This window comes from Neofelis nebulosa, chromosome 11, assembly GCF_028018385.1.
Source record: "Neofelis nebulosa isolate mNeoNeb1 chromosome 11, mNeoNeb1.pri, whole genome shotgun sequence".
NCBI classification, from domain to species: domain Eukaryota; kingdom Metazoa; phylum Chordata; class Mammalia; order Carnivora; family Felidae; genus Neofelis; species Neofelis nebulosa.
In genome coordinates this window covers 91,791,705-91,809,981 of record NC_080792.1, presented here as the reverse complement: position 1 = coordinate 91,809,981, position 18,277 = coordinate 91,791,705, and the positions used below count along the sequence as shown (strand labels likewise).

Here is an 18,277-nt window from a genome sequence, read left to right as displayed (position 1 = left end):
GTTTTATCCGTTGATAACATCCCAGCCTTCTTAGATTGAGAAGAACATTTATTTCCCTGGTAGAGTTTAAAGCCCTTGGATTATTCCCACCTACGGGTCTCCAACTAGGGAAGGGTTTCTATTCAACTCTTCCCCACACTTTCCTATGTATTTTAAGATTTCTAAAAACAAACAACGCCCCTACCACCATAATGCATATAAATTATAGAGGTTCAGTAAGAAATTTTCCGCAGGTATTAAGAACTTTAATACCAAAAAAAAAAAAAAAAACCCCATCTCAAATGCAGCATTTGTGCTTTGCACAGAAACTTCTAACTCAAGTCCTTGGTCTTTTTTGAGTTACATTTCAAACTTGCTTCCAATCTGGAATGCAATTACTAAGCATCGGTGCACACCGAGGTGTGGGAAGAAGCGAGAACCGCCAGCGGCCAGTGGCTCGGCTCTGTTTTCCGTCAGAAAGCGAACTGGATGAAGCTGTTAGTGAAAAATATTTTTTATAGCTCGGAAATTATGCTGATGGGGAAGAATGGATTGGGAATTTTGGAGAGCGTTCCGATTCATATTCTGCCAGCTCTTTTGAAGCAGGCAGGCACGGCACTTCTCCAAGACCTTTACCATTGGTGCCCACTCACTCGCAGGTCCCTGTGGGGCTCAGACAAAGAGCAGGCTTGGCTGAGGGGATTTATTAAGACTTATCAAGCGATTCAAGCCCTGGATTTCCAGGGAGATATCTCTTTGCCTCCTGAAAGCAAAGTGTGGTGTTTGCCAAAATGCCCAGGGTGATGCTGACAGTTTTGAAAAGTGCACATACGGCCGGGAGAACTTGGCAAATGCACCTGACAGTTTTTCAGCGGGGATGTCTGCACAAATCCTCGGAGACCCAACCAGAATCCCCAGAAACACGTCTTGCGTGTTTCTTATGTCTCTAGAGCTCCGTCGGCTGTGTAGCACCAGCACCCTGGGGATCGTGGACCCACACCCTGCCCCCATCACAAACACATACACCCACGAGCACACAGAGACACGGGCACGCACAATACAGAGACACACACAAACACACACGCACGCACACCACACGTAAACAACTACACATGTACAGGCACACGCACATGGCCACACACATAGGCAACCACAAACACATATGCACACACAAACACAGGCATAAACACACACGAACACCGACATACCCACCACACGATACACACTACGCACACATGCACACAAATACACATACATGAACATACACATCCACATCCACATCCAAGCCACTCACAAATATAGCTCAAAAGAGGAACGAAGAGAACCATCAGCTAGACCTTGAATATTTCCTTCTTCTGAGTTTTCATTGGTTTGACCTGAGTGAGATGTGAAAAATACCTCCCCTCTTCCTGTCTTTAGTACATGGGAGCAACTATCTACAGAAAATTTTTGTCTGGGTGGCTGCAGGAATAAATAAAATATTTCTTTTTTTAAGTTTATTTCTTTATTGTGAGAGAGAGAAAGTGTGAGCAGGGGAGGGGCAGACAGAGAGGAGAGAGAGAAGAATCCCAAGCAGACTCCACACTGTCAGCACAGACCCAATGCAGGGCTTGAACCCACCAACTGTGAGATCACAACCTGAGCCAAAAATCAAAAGCTGGATGCTTAACCGACTGAGCCAACCAGGCGTCCCTAAAATGCTTCTTAAAGGTGAAGTTTCCTAGTGTTTTTTTTTTTAATTTTTTTTAATGTTTATTTATTTTTGAGAGAGAGAGAGCAGGGAAGGGGCAGAGAGAGAAGAGGACACAGAATCCAAAACAGTCTCCAGGCTCTGAGCTGTCAGCACAGAGCCCGATGCGGGGCTCGAACCCACAAACCGCGAGATCGTGACCTGAGCCCAAGTCGGACGCTTCACCGACTGAGCCATCCAGGCGCCCCCAGTTTCCCAGCGTTTTTAAGACTTTTACATTCACACTTACCCTTACTGATTTGCAAAAAGACGCCAACTGTTGAGATGGGAATATCGTCAAATCATAGGGATGTTTGCCAACCACCTGGATCGCTGGGAGGCCAGGGCCAGTTTAGTAACCTCAGCCAACATGCACCCACCCAACGAGGTCGGTCCTATTTGCCGAAACCCTGGGGGAAACTGGGTGTGCAGACGGCAGGGGCAGGGAACCTGGAGGAATCGTGGAATCCGGTCTGGGAACCAGCACACGGAACAGAACCAGCCACCTCGGTCCATCGGAGGTACGAGCCTGAACACTGACACTTTGTGTTGAGCCCTGAGTTCATCGCGGATCTAAACTCCAAGCTCAGTATTTTAGCATACCTCCCCAGCATCTTTTTAAATTAGTGTTTTGGTTTTGTTTTTTTTTTTCTCGTAGAGAATGCACATGATATTAATCGGGATAGTTTTGACTGGAAAGACGGCCGCTAGTTCAGAAGGCATTCATGTCGTGTTTACATGGACAGAGCTGTGGGCTGAGGCTTTTGAGGGGAGCAAAACCAGTTTCACTGCTGTTTTGAGACAGGAGGCAGTTTCCGTCTGCCGCCGCTGTTGGATGGGGTCGTCCCCGGACGGCCCCACCCGCACTGGCCCCTCCAAATCCCGCTCACGAAGTGGGGAGCAACCAGCGTTCTGCTCAAAACGCACAGATGGCTTGTCACCTAATGTCGTCACCATAACACTCGGCTACCCACGTGGCCGTGAAACTAAGAATGCACCTTCCCACTTGCCTCGATGTTCTCGCTTTCCCATGGGTTCTGGAGAGACTTCTGGATGGTTTCAGTCTGGGATTAACCTGGTCTGTTTGCAAAATAAAATCGAGGCAGTCAGTTTTGCTTTGTACAGGTGGTGTTTCCTGGGGCTTGCTGGGTGCCGTTTATCCCCAGGGAAAACGTCTCGTGTCTTCTGTTCTTGCTGTCTCCCGACTTAGCGTGCCCATGGATTTCAACCCCACTGTCTCCGTGAGGTCCCTTCTTCCCTACCCCCATCTCCTGGTCTCCAAAACGGCACCCCCCTGCCCCCAGACCCAGGGGACGGACCTCTCACACCCACAGTGTTTTAGGTGAATTCTCATAGAAGCACCTGTCCCCTCTGTGCCTTCAAGGATGCATAAACCTGGGGCGCTCCCAAGACAAACTAACCAGGATTAATCTGAGTCATTCCATCTTGCAGCAAGGGCCTTTCGCGCTTTGGATGGAATTGTTTGTTCGGACCCACGATGTGAGTATCCCATCCACTAAAATCCCGCTCAGTTTAAGCAAACGGCGTCAGACCCCGGGGCGCTGCATCTCAGAACTAATAACTCAGGTCCGTTTTTCCACGCTGGGTTACGCCTCTCAGGATGCGGTGTCTGTCATGTAGATGGCAACCAGCAGTGAAGTTAGCCCATGGCTTCTAATGGGCAAAGAAACGTCGAGAGCAGATACAACCCCGGGAAATTTCTGCTAAGTGGATGAGAGTCAGTGTCAAAGTTCGGCGAAATTTAGAGCCCCTGTGGTTTCATACCAAAATGTTTATTCTTTTGCTTCTTAAATGCTACACACACCCCCGCAGATGTATGGGAAAGGGGGGCCGTTTGGAAAAGGGGGTCCCAGCCCTCGTCCAGTTTTTGACTTTATGCTGAGTTTTAGCACAAGGAGCAGATTGGACCGCCCAGGAGCAACTGTATCTCGCTGAACGTGCCCACGTTCTCTCCCTCCACAAACTCCCCTTCAGGGACGCGGTACATGGCCCGGTTCTCACGGCCACCCTCCGCCACGTGTCCACATCGTGGACCCAAGCCGAGCGAGCTCGCCGGGCGAAGTGTCACGCTTTGCAGGCTGCCTTCAACAGGCTCCTCGCCCCGGGGGTGGGGGTGGGGGTGGGGGGACATCCATTGTGTCCCCACCCACCACGCAAACCCCCCTCACCCCCAACGTCTCCTTTCCAGGGGACGCGCCTGGCTGACTGCTCATGACTCACCCTGTCACTGAGTTTAGATGCTTCTATTTCAGAAGCGAATTCCCATTATGCTTGAGCCAAATGTCAAGTATCCAAATGGAGATAAGGTGAGAAGGAGCAGACTTCATTTGAATAATTATGTTGGAATTAGCATGTTCTCTCCAGAAGTGAGGCCACCCCTCCAGGGGATGCTGGGGGAAACCTCGGAATTATCCCAAGGCTAACAAAAAAGCTCCTTCTGCAAGCGTCAGCCACCTTTTAAATAATCTTTGTTGTTACTGCTGGTGGTTATTTCTGACTTTTTATTTTTTTTTCCTTTATACATGTCCACGCTTCCTACATACTTTACAACAGACACCCGTTTCCTTGATTGAAAACAATGATTAAGATCGGTACTGGGGCGCCTGGGTGGCTCGGTTGGTTAAGCGTCCCACTCTTGGTATCAGCTCAGGTCATGATCTCGCGGTTCTCGAGTTCGAGTCCTGTGTCGGGCTCTGCAGAGTCTGCTTGGGATACTCTTCCTCCCTCCCTCTCTGGCTCTCCCTCACTCTCTCTCTCTCTTTTTTTTTTTTTTTTTCCTCAAGATTATTAAAAACTTAAAAAAAAAAAAAAAGATAGACCGATGCTGCAAAGGATCTGGGACTTCAAAGGAACCATCATCTTGAGACCCTGAGTCCATTAAGGCATCCTGTGAGATGCCCACGTCTGCTTTCACCGGAGACGTAGGTCTATTCCAGCAATCATGTCCAGAACCGCTCTGCATAATCCCTGGTCGCTCCTCTACTAAGGGGCTCCTCCCTTTCTCGTGGGGACCATCGGGCCCAGTGCCTGCAGCAAGGATGGCAGGCCGTGGTTTCAGAAAGAGCATAACTTTCTTTCTCGTTCCTAACAGAAAAATTCAAGGATGAGCGACTCTTTTTTGCTATGTCACCGCACTCTTGCATTCAGGGCAAAGCCTCAGAAGCTCGATGCCCACGGTGCGGTACCTTTTAATTTTACATCAAATGATTCGGGGCTCCTGGCTTCACTCTCCAGTGAGATTTTTGAAAACGTCAAGCTTTACCGACCTCACTCCTCAACCCCAGCAGTACCATGTTCAGGACCCAGAATTCCAGCTCCTGGGGGCAGGTCCGGTGATCTGCTCCTGTTGATAAACCCACAGGCATCCTATAGACAGGACACACAGGAAAATGACAGTGCAGCTGGGGTGGACGGTCCCTCCCGGGGACGACGGGATAGAGATGAAGCCATGCTCCACTGTGAATTTTGCGAGGCATCGCCCCTGGGGTCACAGGGCCGCCTCAGACCAGTCTGTAGGACCTTCCTACCCCTGTTCCTGAAAGTTCCATCTCTTAGACTTGGTCTTCAGATACGCAAGTCTACCTGTGATGTCACGTGATCTGGCCATGAGCACCGCCAGAACAGAAGGTTCTACCCACTGACTCCCAATGGGATGAGACGTCCCTCACATGGATGAGAGCAAAGGCGGGGAGAAAACCACTCTTATGATCAGGAAGTTGCATCTGGGAGACAAGGTCAGAATCACAGTTCACGCTTTGGGAGCAGTCGTTTTCCACTGGGTGCTGGCCTGACCTCCTTTTTTCACATTAAAATTGGTATGACAAAATAATTTGAAATTATAGAATCATAATGAGGTGCCAATGTACAGACCCAGAAATTTAGGATGCTAGTTTGTTATTTCTGTTTAAGATCTGTCTTTGAAAGAAAGACAGCATTAAAGATTTAGCTTAAAAGTAAAGTATTTAAAAATCTGAATTCCTGGGGTGCCTGTGTAGCTCAGTCGGTGAAGCACCCAACTTCAGCTCAGGTCAGGATCTCGCGGTTCGTGGGTTCGAGCCCCGCATCGGGCTCTGTGCGGACGGCTGGGAGCCTGGAGCCTGCTTCGGATTCTGTGTCTCCCTCTCTCTTTGCCCCTTCCCCGCTTTCTCTCTCTCTCTCTCTCTCTCTCTCTCAAAAATAAATACACAATAAAAAAATAATAAAATAAAAATCTGGATTCCTGTCTCCTCCCCCTCGTACCATTGGTGCCATTCATCTCCCTTATATGTGCACGTACAGAATTGGGTACATTCTTGCTACTATTATTTTGAACAGATTTCTCTCTGCTAACATCAATTGAGAGTAAGAAAAATTAATATTTTTATTATACCTTCGAGCCGCGCCTTCCCGCTCGTGTCGCAGCCTCCAGTGCCACTGCTGCCTCCGCCATGCCCAACATCGTGCTCCTCAGTGGCAGCTCCCACCAGGACCTGTCCCAGCGCGTGGCCGGCCGCCTGGGCCTGCAGCTGGGCAAGGTGGTCACTGAGAAGTTCAGCAACCAGGAGACCAGCGTCGAGATCGGTGAGAGTGTGTGAGGGGCGAAGATGTCTCCATCATCCAGAGTGGCTGTGGGGAAGTCAACGACAACCTCCTGGAGCTTCTCATCATGAACAACGCCTGTAAGGTCGCGTCGCCTTCCAGGGTGACTGCCGTGATCCTGTGTTTTCCGTATGCCCGACAAGACAAAAAGGACAAGAGCCGCGCTCCGATTTCTGCGAAATTTGCGGCCAATATGCTGTCAGTGGCTGGGGCAGATCACATCATCACCGTGGACCTGCACGCCTCTCACCTCCAGGGATTCTCTGACATCCCGGTGGATAATTTGTACGCAGAGCCCGTGGTCCTGCTGTGGATCCGGGAGAAGATTGCCGAGTGGGACAACTGTATCATAGTTTCACCTGACGCCGGGGGAGCCACGAGGGTCACCTCGATTGCAGACAGGCTGAATGTGGAATTTGCCCTGATTCACAAAGAGAGGAAGAAAGCAAACAAAGTGGACCAGATGGTTCTGGTGGGCGACGTGAAGGACTGCGTGGTCATCCTCGTGGACGACATGGCTGACACGTGTGGCACCATCTGCCACGCCGTGGACAAGCTACTCTCAGCTGGAGCCACCAAAGTCTATGCTGTCCTCACACACAGGATCTTCTCTGGGCCGGCCATTTCCAGAATAAATAATGTCGCCTTTAAGGCTGTTGTGGTCACAAACACCATTCCGCGGGAGGACAAAATGAGACACTGTCCCCAGATTCAGGTTATTGATATCTCGATGATCTTGGCAGAGGTGATCTGAAGAACACGAAACGCTGAATCTGTGTCTTACCTGTTCAGCCATGTGTCGCTATAGATCCCGGACGTGGGTATTTTGAGGCCACAACTTTCAAGTACATATAATTCCACTGTGGAAGTTCATAGTTTATATATTTTGAGGTTGCCAAAGGTGACTTCAGATTGAAACCTTCTGTGTAAATAATGATAATGCCTATGGACATTTGGGTAAAACTCCGTACGTAGAATTAGCCTTTTGTTTTGGAGTGAATCTTAGAAAATTTATAATACCCTGAATTTTGATTTTTTTTTTAAGTAACCAGATGTCAAATGAACCATTGGGGCTATGGTGCTTAATGTGACCAAATTTTATGTGGCTTAAGATGGCCACAGACACATTTACCTTCTGATAAACATTAGCCATATCAGAGGCAATGTAGTTTGGTGTCTTTTGTGAGTGCCACTTCTGAAAAACACGTTACAACTATCACTTACCCGCAGTGTCGCGTTCTGAAATTCCACAATTTGTGTTTGGCAACAGATCTGATTGAGAGAGTGTCGAGATAGACCCAGTCAGCTGACTGGTGGCACTCACGCTGTGCTCTGGCCATCCCGGGGGGACAGCTCTTTGAGCGGCTCCTGTCCCGCTGTCTTATTTTACGGCCTGTTTTTAGCTCTAGCTTTTACGTTGCCTTTTTTCCAAGAATTTCGTGTTGTGGGTTTCCACCAAAGCACAGCCTCCCCTAAGCCCCCTCAAAGGTACTAGTCTGATTGTTATTTTGTTTTTAACATAATAAAAAGGTGAACTTTTGTGACAGCCACCAAATGCATATTTGAACATTCCATCCTTCGTTTTAATTTCCTATGCCTTTGCCTTCTGTAATCAAAAGTAGCAAGTCTCCCAGTCAACTGATTATTTTAACTAAAACTGTTAAATGAACAATGTCGGTAAGGCTGACGAGAAAAGCATAAATAAGTAAGCATTAATTGGTCTATTAAGATCGTGTTAACACGGTGACAGGTGCCTCTTGGAGGATGTTGTGAGTTTTGTTAGATGCACCTTGGTGCACAACCACCTGAATTTTTCAGCCCCAAAAGAGGAGAATCTGCCTCAGAGACAAAGCCCTGGTTACAGTAACAGTCTCTCCCTCTGCTCAATCTCAAAACTCGAAGAGAGGAGACCCTCTGCTCTAGATTCTGCTGGTGGCAAAATCCAATCTTTAAGTCATTAACAGACTTGAACCACAATCTTTAAGCTTTCAGACTTCACTACAGCAGAGGCCGAGATTTCAAAGGATCATTTTGGTCATTGTGTTGTGCTGTACCTTAAAAGGTCTTCTGAGAAAACAGTGGTATTACAGCCTGATAGTGTCAGCCCTATGATATGGACTGGCTCTATCTAGGAAGAGTTGACTTGAGACCTGGAAAGAGCCTATTTCGATGTATGTGATTCTTAGTTTCAATAAATGAGTGCTAGCTCTTTCTGGGAATTTCTACGCACAGGCAACTGAAAATGTAGTCATGTGTGCACGTGAGTAGACAGCTTAGGCATACTAGTGTAGACATGTTGACGTGACTGCAAAAAAGTTGATTTGAAGGTAATCATTTCACCTTAAGATGGACTCTAAGATCTAAAACTAGTTTTAAAATCTTCACATAAAAAAATCTGCATAGTCATTATCATGAACTGTTTGTTTCTCTCCTTTAGCCTCACTTTTTGTTTTCAGGTACTTGTGGTACATTAACTGATTAGGCTAGACTTGGCCATACACAGTGGCAATGTAGTCCTTAACTGTTCGATGGTTTCACTTCAAGAAGGATGATGAAGGTGACCTCAGGAGTGGCCCGATCCCAGAACTTGGGTATCCCTTGCTGCTTGCCTGGAAACATTGAAGTGATGATGAATTGAAGTGATGATGAATTGAAGTGATGATGAATTGAAGTGATGAATGAATGAGCCCAGTAGATTGGTTCTGTCCAACTCTGCTGAACGGGGCTGGACTCCCAAATATCCAGCCAAAAGGGGAGCCAGAGAAATTCAGAAATACCAAAGCTGCCTATCTTCCAACTTAAATTATATTATTCAACTTACAGTTGCTCATATTAGAATTTGCCTTTGTTAGATGTCAACTACATTCAAGAATATATCATTTGCAGTGCTTGAATTTGTTTAGAATATAGGATTTTAAGATTGTCCAACACTGTACTAAACCACATCAATAAAATCATGCTACTACTTTAAAATTTTTTTATTATACCTTCAGAAAAGCTTTTTTCCAAGAGAAAAAAGTAAAGTAAGTAAAATGGCTTAGCAGAGACTATGAAGGGCTATTCTAGCCCAAAGTCCAACTCAACAGCTATTCCATCTTAATAAAATTGAACTTGGGGCACCTGGGTGGCTCAGTTGGTTAAGCATCTGACACTTGATCTCAGCTCAGGTCATGGTCTCATGGTTCCTGAATTCGAGCCCTGCTTCAGACTCTGTGCTGACAGTGTGGAGCCTGCTTAGAATTCTCTCTTTCCCTCTCTCTCTCTCTGTCCCTCCCTTTCTCTCACCCACTCTCTCTCTCTCAAAATAAATATTAAAAAATTGTACTTAATCTTCTTACCCTGAATATTTTTGCTTCTGACCATTCCTGTGGTTTATCCAGTAACATTTTATATTTTATAAGTTATACAAGGATCAATATTTTATAAGTTATGCAATTTCTTTCTTTTATAAGTTATGCAAGAATCAATATTTTATGAGCTATGCAATTTCTTTCTTCTTTGCCACTGATTTACAGCCACTGTGTTTTCCCTAACAACAGCTCAATCTTGGAATTGCCATTTCCTTTTGTGATTTGCATGTGTGTTTGTGTGTGCATGTGTGTTCGCACCCAGGCCAGTTACGTTCCTCCCTCCACTGTGCATCCTGTGGATGTTTGAATTTTTTAAAAGTATTTATTTTTGAGAGAAAGAGAGAGAGCGAGAGAGAGCGAGAGTGAGCGAGAGAGAGAGAGAGAGAGAACACATGAGCAGGGAAGGGGCAGAGAGAGAGGGAGACACAGAATCCCAAGCAAGCTTTAGGCTCTGAACTGCCAGCACAGACCCCGACACAAAGTTCAAACTCATGAGCTGTGAGGTCATGACCTGAGCTGAAGTCGGACACTTAACCGACTGAACCTCCCAGATGCCCTGGATGTTTTGTTTCTACCACAAAAATAATTGTGAACATCTCACTTGTCATCAGATAGATGGATGTCTACATACTGTCAAATTGGAATATCATCTATTTATTTCTTTTTACTTTTATTCACACAAATGGCAACCATCATCTGCAGCTGTTTCCTTGACAATTCCTTTTCTGTACATAGAAACACTATTTTTAGATTTCACATTGGGTGCAAAAAAATTGATACTCATAGTGCTTCATAAATAGAGCTAGAAGTAGTTTGAGAGATTGGACCCACCCAAGAAGGGACCCCCATTAGTTCCCCCATGAAGCTATAATGACCAAAGGAAACACAATAAACATGTTTGTGATGGCAACATTTCCCCAAAATTCATGTGGGAAAAAAGTTTCATGTAAAACTTATTTGTTAAATAGCACTCTTTTGTTGACACTCATATATTAAGTGAAGCCTCTTGTATAATTCAAGCTATTTTAAATAAGGAAAACTAGAAAAGATAAAGTAGGGATATGAATTTACACACTGCCCCTGAACACTGATGTGAGGGTAGGTGGAGAAAACGAACGTGCAGCATGGATACTCAGTCAATGGAAAGAGGTGACAAGTCCCAGGTAATGAAACCTGTATGACAATCAAACAGATCTTGAAGAGAGGACTAGATTTTTCCCTAGTCATGTTTCTAAAAGAGTAGTTGACTATGGAAAGTCTTCTGGGAGCCGCCGTTGAGAAGGAAGTTCCTCTCCTCGAACTGCAGCTCCCTGTCTATCATGGTTGTGCACTCCTCCGACGGGAGGGTGATGTCCACGGGGTTTTCCAGAAGTTCTACTTCATTCCTAAGCCAGACCCAGTCATGGGAATGGGGGATGTTGCCTTGTTCGCTCACAGCGAACCTTTTGTGTCTGTATTTCCAAGCAAATGCCACACAGTTGATTAAGAAGACCAAAATGGCCAAGCAGAAGACACAGAGCAGAGCATACATGCCGATCTCCAAGTCAGTTAACCCCTTTGAGGTCACTGTAAGGTCACTGGGATTATTGGGTTCCGGTAACTTCCCTTGAGTGGGGAAGCTTGTGAAGGAGTCTGGACCACCACTCTTGAGCAACTTCTTATCCTTTCCTTCCAGGGGGTACTGTGGGGTTGTGCTTCTGTTGCTACGTTCCTCGTGGCCAACAGAGGCGCCATGTTGGAACCACTCCTGAACCGCTCTCTCCTGGTTTCCTTCACGCTGTATGGAATTACTGAAGTGGTCTTTGTATTCCCGACTGATGCCCTCGATATCGTTGGTGCCTCCTAGGTGCTCATCAACATTTGGTTCAAATTTGACCTTGACGTTTCCTTTACCCACGGCAAGAACACTCTTCCTCTTGGTCTTCTGACAGGGTTCGCTAATCATCATCTCTAATTTAATCAAGGGACCTTGCCCTTCACCCTGTGCAACCACAACCGGCCATTTGGACTGAAGGTTTGCCTGGACAGACACCACCATTTCATCCAATGATGACACAGTAACTGAAAAATCCTTGGGATCATCAATGTCTAAGGGTGTCACCAAACCATCACTGAACACAATCCAACAACTAAGAAAAATGAAATAAAGGCATTATGTTATAATTCATCTCCTTCAAATGTGTAAACATGTACACAGATTTATAAAGCACACACGTGGTTTCCTATGACAGATGTTTTCAATACGAAGGCAGAGAAGACTAAATATGTTTTAAAATCTGAATCAGTTGCTGTCATACATCAAACTGGCGTAAATAATGGGCTGTAACCGTACGGGTGTGAGGAGCAAATGTGTAGACCGTGGTGAATGCAGTGCTGTGTATATTAACGTATCAAATGTTGTGTAACAGAATTTGATTCTGAATTCTCCAAAGAGTTTGAAAGACCACGTGATGCATCTGAATCAATTTCAGGTGCAGCTAACCAGGCTCAAGATAATGTCACTTCAAGCATTCTTTATTAGGAAGGCATGCTCATTTGAAGTATCTGAGAAACGATGTCGTGTGGGGACGGGCATGCTTGAAAGACACAGTGACCTTGATATAATTCAACTGGATTTGCTACAAGTTTAAAGATGGAGCAGAGGTTTAAAGTTGCCCATAATTATTATAAACCAACAGATGTCTGGTGTCCATTAGCCATACTTGTTTAAGTAGCAGAAATAGAATTTGCAAGTATTGATGAGTACTTATTTTGGAAAAGTGAATACATGTGATCCTTAGGTTATGGTCTATCAGTAGTGCTCCCTGCCCCCCCATCACAGATAACCAGCTGCAAAGTGGTATTTGGACACATGGTCAGTGTGTAAAATTGTGGACGATTTATCCAAAGTCCTGAACACTTTTCTCAGAGATGAGACAGACTGCATAGAAAGCAGGAAGGAGTTTCAAGGACCTGTCCTAGACACAAGTGCTCTACTGATGTCCTCTGCAGATACGCAGGGGAGGGAAGTGGTCTCAAACGACCGGGGACAAAAGGACTCTGGGATCCCACCTGCTGCGGGGCTCGGAGAACGTCCTGGGCAGCCACCATCGAGACGATGGCTCTTTTGTCCGCTCTGTGAGGCTTCAGGGCAAGAGACAAGCCAGCCACCAGCTGCACGCCCACGTCGGCGATGGTGACGCGGTCATCCAGGACGATCACCGTCTTCTCGGCCAGGATGGAGTCAGAGAGCGGGGAGAGGACCTTCAAAGGAAGCGACCAAGCTCCAGTGTCTGCTCCACACATTATTAATGAGGGGAAAAAAGGAAAGAAACCGGTAAAATGCCTGCAAAAGAAAGTGGGGCTTTGTAAGCAGGTGGCTGCCTTATTTTCAGTCATTTCTTTGCCACCATCCTTTAAACCCTGAAGTGTGTTCTCAGTGCTAAATGAGTTTCTGGAAACTAGGAACGAGCTCAGCCCAAGAAAGCCAAACCCTGCCCTTCCCTTTATTTGGCTGTGATGACAGATGTGGGTGAAGTCACCTGCCACATTAGCAGGAAACATTCCTCCCAGGGACGATAGAGCTGTGGTATCAAAACAACCCCTTTTGGGGGTGACTGCTATCTTTTTTGACCCCTGCGGAACATTGTTCTCTAAATGCAAGGATTATCAGAAACTTTGCTCTTTGAAATCCTGTCGTCAGGCAGGATGAGTCCCTCTCTTGCCTGGAGGACCTAAGTCACTTTGACACAGAGAAGTCTGATTTCCAACTCCAGTGCAGGATTTCAGAAAATGGGTTTCTGAACCTATCATTCCCTGCGTATGTGAGTTCTGGGTTTCGCTAGCAAGCAGGACCCTGGGTCCTCTGCACGGTCCAGACTGATGCCGGCAGCCCTGTGTGTCCAGAGCTACCCACTTTCTGCTTGATCAGAGCCTTGCCTGCCCTCAGCCCTTCCCAGCTTCCTTTCAGAATCTATCTCTTTGGTCTGATAATGTTTCCCACATTTCCTGTGTGTGTTGTCTCCCCAAGAGCAGTAGGTCAGTAAATCTGACTTTTTCAGACAACAGATTTGCACCTGGTGATCTTAGGACAGACAGATGGTGTTGGGCTAGGACAGCTCACTGAAATGCCTATGGCATAGAAGAACATTTTTTAATGTTCAGTTGCAACCCCCTCAGTGAAAAGGAATTATAAATAGATCAACCTAATACATTTTGCTTCTTTTGATTTATACAAGGGTAGTCAGTTATTTTCTCCAAAGACCTTGATTTCATTTAGTGATGATGCCCCCCAAATTAAAGAATATTATCTCCCTGTTGGCGTTGGCCCATTACAGCACAGAAAATGTGACATTTTCCTCAAAATGAATAGTTACATTTTGACAATCTTTTTCCTAAAAATATTTAGAGAAATGGCGTCTTGCTTTCTTCCCCCATTTCATTCTTTCTCTTTCTCTTTGGGTAGTTAGATGTTTATCAGACAATAATTGCAGAGCCTTGTGGCATCACTGAGCTTGCTGAGAAAATTCTGTGGAAAAAGGAATCGTCATGGCCTTAAAAAGTCATTTCACCTCATAAAGCATCAATTTGCAACCAGAGTGTTTCAGACCTAGACTAATGTAGTATCAATAAACCAGCATTTGCAAAATCACGTTTGGGCAAACCCTAAATTGGGGTGTGATACGGAATATTTAAACACTTTGTAAAGATAATGATCCTCTGCATAATCTCTTCACAGCCGTCCTATTAAAATAACTAAGAAACATCTTCAATAATAGTCTAAGAAAAGAGAAAGCATAACGTGATGGAACACGTGGCTACCTCTACATGCATGTGACAAACAAAAAGTGTCCCGACTTTGCCAAGTGTCCTGTGGTTGACAGCCGCTAATACCAGGGAAAGAAGGTTGCTTCCATGAAGTGTGTCTTAACTTAGCATCCACTGGGGAAAGGGAGAGATATTTGATCTCAAGAGTTTCTTGGGGCGCCTGGGTGGCGCAGTCGGTTAAGCGTCCGACTTCAGCCAGGTCACGATCTCGCGGTCCGTGAGTTCGAGCCCCGCGTCAGGCTCTGGGCTGATGGCTCGGAGCCTGGAGCCTGTTTCCGATTCTGTGTCTCCCTCTCTCTCTGCCCCTCCCCGTTCATGCTCTGTCTCTCTCTGTCCCAAAAATAAATAAAAAATGTTGAAAAAAAAAAAAATTAAAAAAAAAAAAAAAAAAAAGAGTTTCTCTAGAACGCTATGGGGGGTTCTTCAAAAACTAAAAATAGAACCATCCTATCAGCCAGCAATTGAACTACTGGGTGTTTACCCAAAGGATACAAAAATACAGATTTGAGGGAGTACATGTACCCTGATGGTGATAGCAGCACTATCAACAATAGCCGAACTATAGAGAGAGCCCAAATGTCCACTGACAGATGAATGGATAAAGGAGATGCAGTACATATACAAGGGAGTATTACTCAGCCATCAAAAAGAATGAGATCTTGCTATTTGCAATGACGTAGATGGAGCTGGAATGTATTATGCCAAGCGAGATAAGTCAGTCAGAGAAAGACAAATACCATAAGATTTCACTCGTGTGGAATTTAAGAAATGAAACAGATGAACATATGGGAAGGAGGGGAGAGAAGAGAGGGAAATAAACCACAAGAGACTCTTAAAGACAGAGAACACATTGAAGGTTGATGGAGGGAAGTGGGTGGGGGTTGGGCTAGATGAGTGATGGGTATTAAGGAGGGCGCTTGTTGAGACGAACACAATGTCTTATGTAAGTGATGAGTCACTGAATTCTACTCCTGAAACCAGTGTTGTCCTGCACGCTGACTAACTAGAATTTAAATACAAATCAGAATGAGCATGACCAACATTAGGGATGTTTGAAATATCCTCAATTTTCCAGAAATTGTGGGACTGTGGTCATGAAATGTCAATGTCAGGACGTGGCTCTCTCCTGGCCAAACATGTGTGTCTACAGATTCACCTACAATATCTTCAGCCATCCAGCATCTGGCACAGAACTTTTCCAGAATTGTGGCTTCAGGCTCAGAACGCAGGAAACAAAGACATCATCTCGTGCTTCCAGCTTGTTTTCGCTCAAGTGCAGGATCCACCCAGCCGGAGAAACAGTTCCAGAACTTTGCTGCACTGTGGAATCGCCTGGGGGTGATCCTACTGCCCAGTTTCAGCCCACAGCAATGTAATCAGAGTGTCTTGAGGTTAGAGCCAGGCATCCATATATTTCAAAGAGCCCCTGGCGATTCCAATGGGCAGCAGTTTGGGAAGCAGTAGTTTGAGCTCCAAATGTAACAGAACTAGCCCCTGTTCCACGCTAACTTAGACAAGGCATGTGCGTGCTCTGATCCTCATTTTCCTTACCTGGGAAATTGGGGGTGCCCACCTCTGCTGTGGTTGTAGCAGGAGGGGGAACAAACCATGCCATGTTGTTTGACCTGAGGCCAGCTTACAATGGAATACGGCTTGGCAATGAGAAAGAATGACATCCTGCCATTTGCAGCAACGTGGATGGAACTGGAGGGTATTATGCTAAGTGAAGTAAGTCAGGCAGAGAAAGATGGATACCATATGTTTGCACTCTTATGTGGATCCTGAGAAACTTACGACCATGGGGGAGGGGAAGGAAAAAAAAAGTTAGGGAGAGAGTCAAACAATAAGAGACTCTTAAAAACTGAGAATAAACTGAGGGTTGATGGGGGGTGGGAGGGAAGGGAGGGCGGGTGATGGGCATTGAGGAGGGCACCTGTTGGGATGAGCACTGGGTTGCAGGGAAACCGGTTTGACAATAAATTGTATTTTAAAAAATGGAATTTAAGAGATGGTGTTATTAACGTCTCAAGGACAGGCGTGAGTGGGGACCTCACAGAGGTCAGCTTGGGCTCCAGGAGAGGCGGGAGATAGGATGGCTGGGAACCTGTGTGGTTGAAAGGGGCTCGTTATGCATAACAAACACCCATTCTGCATTTATGACTCTCAGCCTAGGACAGAAGATCAACGATTATAACAAAAGATGCTCAAAATCGCTCTCATCACTTAGAAGATCCCAAGGGTCTTGGGGCTGTGAGCCAGGAAGCAAACACAAAGACCAAAACACAGATCTGTTCTAATTCACAATATCACAGGCAGCGTCCAGCATGGCATCGGCTCCTGGGGCAACATTAGAGGCCACCATCACTGCTATGCCTTCGCACATTTACTTGGTTTCCAGCCACGGTCGCCCATGGTCTCCCAGAGGGACATCGGCTGCCACCTAGCGTGCACGGCCCTGCATCCTTCTGTCACTAAGAAGGACTCGTCTTCTATCATTTCAGTCTGCACGGCTGCCAAGCAGGGAGAGAAGCGAAGCGGCCATTAGCAGCCCACACTGTCTTGTCAAATAATAGCATGCACTTAAGTGGCTGTTAGACTTCATGGGACATAAACGCTTTCCTCTCTAATCCACTTCCTGTTTACACATAGAATAGGCACTTCGTCTCCTCATTTCAGCTTCTCTTCTGCCTCGAAAATCAGATACTCAGCCCCAGGCAGTTATCGGCTCCCTCATTATGCCCCCATGCTGGGGGATTCATTGCCTCAGAAACGCTTGATTCCATGAGCTGATAGCTATTTCTGAAGTCAAAACAAAACAACAAAAATCACTTATTTACAATGATATTTGGGAAAGTTTTCTTCTTTCTCCCTCCAGGGTGTTTGTACTGGCTGTCTCTTGATAGACTCGGCTACACCTGCTACGGAAGAGCTATGATAAAAGTAAATTTATGTCGCTGCTTTTTGTTTTGTTTTGTTTTGTTTTGTTAGCAACCAAGTCCGCTGCTTGAACGTGGGCCCCCGTGTCTCTTGATCAAGTATTTGGGTACAGGCAATGCAGGCCCACAGCTGGTAAGGGGAGCAGCCAGGAAAATGACCTTTGAATCTTACTCACTTAGTCCCAACCTCTATATTCCCTGGGGAAGCCAGGCACCCAATTTGTCAGAAATTTAAATTTATTGTGGTAAGAGCACCTAACGTAGGAGATTTACCCTCCTAACAAATTTTTTAAATGTAATATATACATACGCTTTCCAGATCACACAAAACATAATTAAGGAAAAGATTCAGCCACAGGAGCAAGGTATTTGGGAATTTGGGTTTAACCCCCCCAAATTATAGATAGATAGATAGATAGATAGATAGATAAGTAAATACTCCCCACCAGGGCCATTCTCCCAGGCCATGTAGGTCACCACTCTCCCATGGGGGAAATGTGCCTGTAAACCCCACCCCCCAACAATCTGCAGGGCAGACAGGGACCCCCACCTGCTGATATCAATCGGGCAGATGGAAAGCATTCACCACAAGTTTCAAGTTTGTCCCTAGCCACCTAAGTTCAGTCCAGGATCTGAGAAAGGATTCACAAGTTGACTTTTAAATGTTCCATTAGTGACCATCGAAAAGGCAAAACCAAACCCAGCGTAAAACAGAAAACTTCTCTCATCCTGAAAAACAGGGAGTGTCGGGTCATGATTTTTCCCCAGAAGTTCTGCCCCACCCGCCACCCTGGCAGTTTCACTGAGAGAAACTGGTCTCCAGGAAGGTGGTATTTCTGCAGATGTTCTGTCTACAGGCAGCAGTGTTCTTCCTGAGG

The 18,277-nt window shown here is 45.9% G+C and overlaps 1 protein-coding gene and 1 pseudogene across 1 annotated transcript in view; one reads left to right on the top strand and one right to left on the bottom strand.

Moving 5' to 3' along the window:
• Positions 1-6,153: 6,153 nt before the first annotated feature.
• On the top strand, positions 6,154-7,115 carry LOC131489822 (ribose-phosphate pyrophosphokinase 2-like; annotated as a pseudogene).
• A 3,756-nt stretch (positions 7,116-10,871) lies between these two features.
• LOC131489648 (transmembrane protein 132B-like) overlaps positions 10,872-18,277 on the bottom strand; it is a 30,612-nt gene continuing 23,206 nt past the window's right edge. The window contains exons 3-5 of the mRNA XM_058691635.1: positions 12,709-12,900; positions 12,211-12,275; positions 10,872-11,786 (exon numbers count right to left, since the gene is read on the bottom strand). Coding sequence (XP_058547618.1) covers positions 10,889-11,786; positions 12,211-12,275; positions 12,709-12,900 — 1,155 coding nt within the window. The 3' untranslated portion in view covers positions 10,872-10,888. The remainder of the gene's footprint in view (positions 11,787-12,210; positions 12,276-12,708; positions 12,901-18,277) is intronic.